Below are 7,751 nucleotides of genomic sequence, written 5' to 3'. Positions count from 1 at the left end.
GTTAAATGATTATATATATATATATATATATAATCATTTAACGTCCCTTTTCCCATGCTGGCATGGGTTGGACAGTTTGACAAGAACAAACGAGCCAGAGGAATCTGCTAGGTTTCAAGTTTTATGTCTGCTTTGACAGGAGTTTCTACAGCTTGATGCCCTTCCTAATGCCAGCCATTTAACAGATAGTACTGGGTGCTTTTTATGTGCTACCAGCACTAGTGAGGTTGCCAAGTAACTGAAAGATGAAATCACCCTCATCTAAGCAGAGAACAGACTGGAGAAAAAAAACAACGAGAGCAGGTGTCTTGCTGAAGAGGTGAATACATGACTTGCCAACCTGGAAGTGAAGGAGAGAAAGAGAGGGGGAAGAAAGAGATGTGAGGTCCAGGTATATCTATGTGTGAGTGTGTGCTTGTGTAAGAAATTAAATAAATAACAAAAAATGAGAAATTATATCATGAACTTCATTAGCTTACAGCTGTTTTAAGATGTATCAGGCACTTCATTTTTGAAACTATAGAGCAAAACACAAGCACTCAAATAGGAGTACATTAACACCTGTAAGCTAATTAAGTTCATAAGATAATTTCTTATTCCTTTGTCATCTATTCAATTTCTTATGCTCTGTATCTGACTGACACTTTGTTCTGAAGCATATGCATATTGTATTATAATGCCAGGTTTTTAGCATCACTATGCCTAAGCGAAATAATAAAATGTATCATAGGTGTGTGTGTGTGTGTGTGTGTGTGTGTGTGTGTGTGTGTATAGTGCCGCTGGTCGATGTCAGTGCTGCCTGACTCACACCCATGCCAATGACACATAAAAAGCACCATTCGAGCATGGCTGATGTTTGATACTGTATGTGTGTGTGTGTGTGCGTGTGGCGTTCCACAATCGCTGTTTATTTCAATCACTGTTGTGAAGATATTCATGTAACTCATTTTTACATTTCCAGTGGCATGCAAAAAGCACCCACTACATTCTCGGAGTGGTTGGCATTACAAAGGGCATCTAGCTGTAGAAACCTTGCCAAGTCAGACTGGAGCCTGGTGCGGCCTCCTGGCTTGCCAGTTCTCAGTTAAACCGTCCAACCCATGCTAGCATTCACTGGTAGTCACTCAAATCTGAGAAAAACGACTCCGTTGCATGGTCAACATTTCTGGATAATATCACTTCTTGGGCCAAAGCCAGATCTGGTCCAGTCAGCCACAATACACTTGAAATTGTGGTGCTGGAGTTCAGCTCACTACAGATTGGACTTGTGGTTGTCTTTAGACTACTTTGAGTCATCTCAAGCATGACTGCCCTCTCCAGGTCACTTTAGAATATCAGTCATGGCATTCTGGATTTATCCGTGTGGTCACATGGTCAGGCTATCCAAGCTGAGCCTTTAGGATACTGACTTCAACGTTTGTGGTATGTATATGTGTATATATATAACATCATCATTTAGTGTCTGCTTTCCATGCTGGCATGGGTTAGACTGTTTGACTGAAACAAGCTAGAGAGCTGCACCATGTCTGATTCTAATGCCAATCACTCCAAGAGTGTAATGGGTGCTTTTCACAAGCCACTGGTACGGGTGCCAGTTATATGACACTGGCATCAGCCACAACTATGATTTCACTTGGCTTGATGAATCTTCTCAAGAATGGCATATCGCCAAAGGTCTCAGTCACTTACCACCTCTGTAAGACCCCTGTTTTTTCACAACTAGTTTTCTATGCTAGATTGAGTTGGCAGAATGTAATATCAAGGCAATGTCTTGTTGCAAATCATTACAAGATTTCACGAATAAAAGGCCTTCTATTCTATACATCTTTGAAGGGATAAAGCCAACTGGCAAATTGTCGACAGAAAAAAAATGGCAAGTCACTGCTCATGGCTAAGTAACTGTCAGTGAAATGCAAATGTAAACACACATATACATGTTCAGGTATACACACACACTCCTAAGACGTGTTTCTTTCAGTTTTCATCTACTAAATTCATTTTCAAGGCGTTAGTAGAGCCATGCCTTCATATACATGAATGTTTGTAAAGTTCAAATAATTATCTTTAGTAGAGGAATTCGGGAAAATTTTAAATGTGAAATTTCCAAGACAATCTTATACTATAAAAGAGAAGACTGGAGTCTGGTGCAGCTCCCCTGCTTGCCAGCATGGACAATGGATGTTAAATGATGATGAAGTAGATCTCCATCTTTCTGTCCATCACAATATCCATTAAAAGAAAGAAGGGGAGGAATTAAAGGGGAGATAGCCCCTGCCAATGTTTATTAAGGAGAGGAGAAAAGTTGTTGAGAGAGAAAGAGTGATAGATCGTTACTATGGTGACAACATTACCTAGTCAATTTTGATTAAAATACAGGAATTTTAAGTTCAAGTCTGTCAACACAATGAAATACAGACTTAAAAAAAAAAAAACTATATCTCCTATAAAAAATATACATGTGTGTGTGTTCACTTTCCACGTTAATATGACTGCGCAAATTGCTTCCATACTATGATACATGAATAATTTGACCTCGGATACATAACAGCCGCTTCACTTTATTTTTTTATTAAAAATAAATAATATGGCTTTATATATATGATTCACTGCTTTAAAAAGGTTTCTCAATGTTAACTTCCGGTATTGATGGAGCAATGGCAAAATTTTCCATTTTCCCTTATTTCAATATTTTCATTTCAAGTTTAAATTTGTTATTTGCAAACAACTACGATTACTGAAAAAAAAAAATATTTACCAAGTTCACAAATTTCGCTTGAATCTGCTCACTTTGGTAATTTCTGTAACAAAAAATATTTTTATCTACTTTTTGCATGCCATGTTAATCTCTATGTATTTGTAGTGAGTCACACATGTACGTGTGTTTTTGTATGTACATTTGTATACATTCATGTGTGTGTGTGAGAGAGAGAAAGAGAAAAGGGGTGTTATATACATAAATATTCATACATCAGTTTTGTGTGTGTGTGTGTGTGTGTGTGTGTTAGGCAGAGAGAAAGAGAGAGAAGGGGTGTGTTGTCATGTATACAGAGAGTGATGTCTAAGTGGCACTCACTCTCTCTCTGTACCTGTTTCACACATACATACAAAGATGTATCCATATTTATGTATGTAAGTATGTATACATGACAACATACCCCTTCATTCTCTCTCACACATATGTCCATTTCATCTGATGTTTGATATTGTATGTGTGTGTGTGTGTGCGTGTGGCGTTCCACATTCGCTGTTTATTTCAATCACTCTTGTGAAGATATTCATCTAACTCATTTTTACATTTAATCCCCATTTTAATTTTCAAGGTAGTCAATGTGGGCTACAGCAACTCTTAACTCTATTAAGTATGTTTGCAAATATGTGTCAACTTGGCAGTACCGTACAGCTTTGGATGAAATATTGTGAGGACATGGCTGAGGACTTAAAGTATGCAGTTCAACAGACAAACCCAGATATCAATATTCAGTTCTCTGAAACAATTTTTAATGAAGCACTGATTGAAACTGAGGATCAAGTTTTGGCCACAGGAGGCAAAAATTTGCAAGAATCTGGCTCTGGACTGCCAAAAACAAGCTATCAAATTAGTGATTTAACTTCAAGAAGCTTAGCAAAGAGAGACAAATTATGACATCACAGAGCTGGCTGCATTTGTTAAAGAACATGAAGCTAAATTTCTTCCAGAATAACGTTGTACACCACCTGTCTTCGTCTGTTGTTTTTTTGTGAATTCTCCTTATACATATCACACGCTCACGTGGTTGCACTAGTTGATCCTGTCTCCTCTCATCACCTACAAAATTCTCCACTGGACTTTCTACCTTTCTACACTCTTTTGGACTTTCTTCTGGACTTTCTACACTCTGGCTGCACCTCTCCTGCCTATGGATTACTCTGGACTTATCTGTTGATAAGAAAGCGCTGCAATACACCACAACGTCTGAAGCCTTTGAACTTTTTAACCTTTATGTAAAACCGTTATTATTATTCTCTCCTTGTTTCTTTCTGTGTTCCTTTCTGTAGAAGAGCGTAGGCTCAAAACAAAGACTTTTTCAATTCCTGAACGTTATACAAATACATCTATTTGTTTTCTACATCACCTGTCTTCGTCTGTTGCTTTTTTGTGAATTCTCCTTATATATATATATAATACAGTTACCTTTTCCATTGTTTGTGTGTGTTTCTGTATGTCATTCAACATAAAGACAACACAGCACACTTTAAAGAAAGACTTTCATTAAAATGACAGGTTGTTGAGCATATCAATGAGATAATTGTAGTAAGCTTCTGCTGGATCTATTTCATCTTGACTAGGTCATTACCTGGCAGCATAGTGACAGGTACAACTAGTTTTTAAAGAAAGATAATGAAGCACTCATGAAAAATAATTACTGTGAACGAGCAGTTTGCAAGCAAATTCAAATTAAACTTACTGAGTCGTCATCTAACATATTCAACAGATTAAAAGATGCAACAGCTTTACTCTTTTTTTTCTTTTCTTTCTTTGATTGTACTTGGTCATCTTCTTTGTCAGAATCAGAAGATTCTTCCACAATAACTTTCTTGGATTTCTGGAAAGATGAAAATAAAAATTTAATTACAAACATTAAACTTTGAGCCCGTCTTATGCAAGTATTCAAGCAATTTTTGCTGAAACATTTTATGAGATTTCATCATTTTTACAGTTTTTCTAACATAAAAAGTGATTATCATGCTGCTATAACTGATAAAATTGTTGCTTAGATATACAACCTGCTTAAACAGGTTATACATTTCAAGGGTGTTCCAAACAGTAGCAATACTTAATTTGAAGACAACAATACACTTATGATTAATGTTAATTGATTCTTTTTATTTAATCAGAATTCAAACTGTATGAATTAAAAAAAAATGTTTTACTCTTTTAAATTAATCAAACTTTAATTTATTTTTTATTAGCGTAATGCAATTATTGACAGTATACAATATTATTAAAGTCAAAAAAAGAAAATCACTTATGAACCTTTTAGGAAAAACTTGTAATTTGAATGTATTCAATATTATACATTGATTAAAACAACCTACTCAGCTGTTTCGTTATATCATCCTAAGATCTGATGACTGGTAAATCAGAAACACATTCAAGGAGGCTGATCTAACTACATATACTGAAATGAGATTTTGAAGCCATAACTGAAGTTGAATGTTCAGTAACTGCTGCTCACCCAACCTCAATCAGGGCAGCCATAATAAACTACAGAAGGAATGAATTGATATACTCAGTGATTTTCTATGAAAAGTAAGGAAATGACATTGTAATAAAAAGCTGGCCTTTGGCCGCTGCTCAGCTGTTCCCTGCTACATCCGTCTCTTTGGGTTCAATGCTATGTCCCCGTTGTGAACAGCGGCCAAAGGCTAGCTGTTCCCTGCTACGTCTGAATGCCTGTACATACAGTCAACGCTAGAGTTTCATTTTAAAAATTGAAAAGATATTGGCTTTGGACGAATGTTTTTCTAATTTCAATCTGCAGCCAAATTGATTTCCTCATTCTTCAAAAATTTTTGACTGTTCGTTATGACTTTTTAGTTTTGAACTTTTTGTTTGTTTGAATTTTTGAACTTTTTATTATGTTTTTAACCTTCTTGGAAGATGGATTGCCCCCGACAACAAATGGCCAAAAATTTATCTGATGAAAATTTCATCAATTATCCGAAAGAAAATAGTCTCCTTGCTAATCAGAAGTAGTGTACATGTGGGAATGATATGGACATAAGGCCTTCGCAGAATGCAACAGATGGAGCGGAATGGAGATGTAGCAACTGTCAGAAAAGAGTTTCAATCCAAAAGAATACATTTTTAGAGAAAAGTAGACTTTCTGTTTACCAAATATTTCATATATTTGACTTCATTTTCGAAATGCCAGTAAGCAGTTCTATGTGTGCAAACAATATCAGTAAAGTCATGGCAATACAATGGTATGAATATTGCCATGAAATCTGTTCACAGAAGTTATTGAAAGACAAAAAGAAATTGGGTGGCCTGAATCATGTCGTAGAAAGACAAAAGTTTGATGTTTCAAAGAAAAAAACGAAGTAGGGCGTGTGATGGGTCATTCTGGGTTGTTGGTTTCTATGATAACACCCAGAAAAAAGGTTATATGCAACACGTTCAAAATAGAAAGTCAAAAACACTGGAGGCACTCATTCTGGTAAACATAGAACCAGGGTCAACAATATTTACAGACCAGTGGGCCAGTTACCAGAACCTTGACAGACTTGGCTACATTCATGGAATTGTCAACCACTCTTGGAATTTTGTGGACCCTGAGAGTGCAAGTGGGGATATGTGATGGTCGCATGCTGACAAAGTAATGTACAGAGATCTGTACAACATGATGTGCGACCAATTGTGGGAGAACTATAAGACCGTCATCAAACATGTGACAGAAATTTACCCACAATGATTTTTGAAAGGTATGCAAACCTCATAACAATTCTGTGTACTTTTTTCGAATTTCTTTTTGATGATAAATAAGTCTAAATACATTTTTCCTTAATTTTGCAGGCTGTCTCCCTGTGTTTTCTGCACTGCTATCTTGACTGCTTGCGGTGTTTTCTGCCTTTCTATCAACACTAAAATTTATTTCTCTTCCAAAAAAAAGAACGGAATTATCCTTTCTTCCACTTTTTCGTTTCGAGACATTATATTGTGACAAAAATTTTAAATCTTGATTCCTGCTGTTCACAGCCCATAGTAAGCTGGAGAAATATTGGTGCCTGTTTCATTAGAATGTTTAGAGACACTATCTTGTCACAAAAATGTTAAACATTTACTAACTTAATCGATTTGTGAGTAAACCTTCATTTAATTTCACTTTATACCAACTTTATTATCAATTATATAGACAACTGCAATTATGGTCTGTAAAGATAACTTATTTATCTGTACATTTTCATAAATGTTTCTCTTTTGCAATCAACATTACAAATACATGCAAATTTCTTGGGAGCTGAACAATCTATAGACCACCCCTAACTCCTCTACTATGCTTCAAGGAATGCCTCAATAGTATTAAGTGTTTCATCCATCAGTGTCATGCTGACAACATATTAATGAAGGGGGACTTCAACCTTCCCAGTGTTAATTGGTCCATAGAAAAACAGGTTTCCCTCCTCAACCCCATTCAGATCAGTAAACAAATCTGAGAGTAGAATACCTAGAAATAGAAGAGCAATTATTCAAACAATAAAAAGAATCAACAAGAAAATAAAGTATTATAACCATCATTAACACTGTTGAAGAAACTGTTCAACACTGGAGTCCGTGTAAAGATGCTGCAGTGGGTAGAGTGTTTCATGACTAACACAACTCAACATGTTGTGGTTGAGGGTCTTTTGGAATTAAGGGAGGTATGTAAAAATTAGATATTTGCGCACGCACGCACGCACACACACACACAACAAAGTGACATTTAAAATTTTTTTTTTATTTTCTGATAATTCGTATCCAGAAAGTTGACTCTTGGTTTGGCTGTTGTCCGATTTCCAGTTGGAGCGTACTTAAAAATTGAAGATTTTGAAACCCCACAAAACATGTTTTCAAAATTTGCCCCTCTGGCAAAGAAAAAAATGGGTGGGGGAAATTTCACTTTCTGTCATAGGGTGAAGGGGAGGGGTGTTTATTATTATTATTTTTTTTGAAAAATTGAAATTTCACAAACAATTTTTTTTTTTAGAATCATAATCTCTGTATTTTTCTT

At 35.9% G+C, this 7,751-nt stretch overlaps 1 protein-coding gene across 1 annotated transcript in view; it reads right to left on the bottom strand.

Annotated features, from left to right (window-relative positions):
- LOC106871994 (eukaryotic translation initiation factor 5B) overlaps positions 1-7,751 on the bottom strand; it is a 123,670-nt gene that overhangs the window by 84,158 nt on the left and 31,761 nt on the right. Inside the window, exon 3 of the mRNA XM_052970563.1 lies at positions 4,446-4,583. Coding sequence (XP_052826523.1) covers positions 4,446-4,583 — 138 coding nt within the window. The remainder of the gene's footprint in view (positions 1-4,445; positions 4,584-7,751) is intronic.

Source organism: Octopus bimaculoides, chromosome 9, assembly GCF_001194135.2.
Source record: "Octopus bimaculoides isolate UCB-OBI-ISO-001 chromosome 9, ASM119413v2, whole genome shotgun sequence".
NCBI classification, from domain to species: domain Eukaryota; kingdom Metazoa; phylum Mollusca; class Cephalopoda; order Octopoda; family Octopodidae; genus Octopus; species Octopus bimaculoides.
Note: the sequence above shows the minus strand (reverse complement) of the source record. Positions and strands in the feature narration are given on the sequence as shown.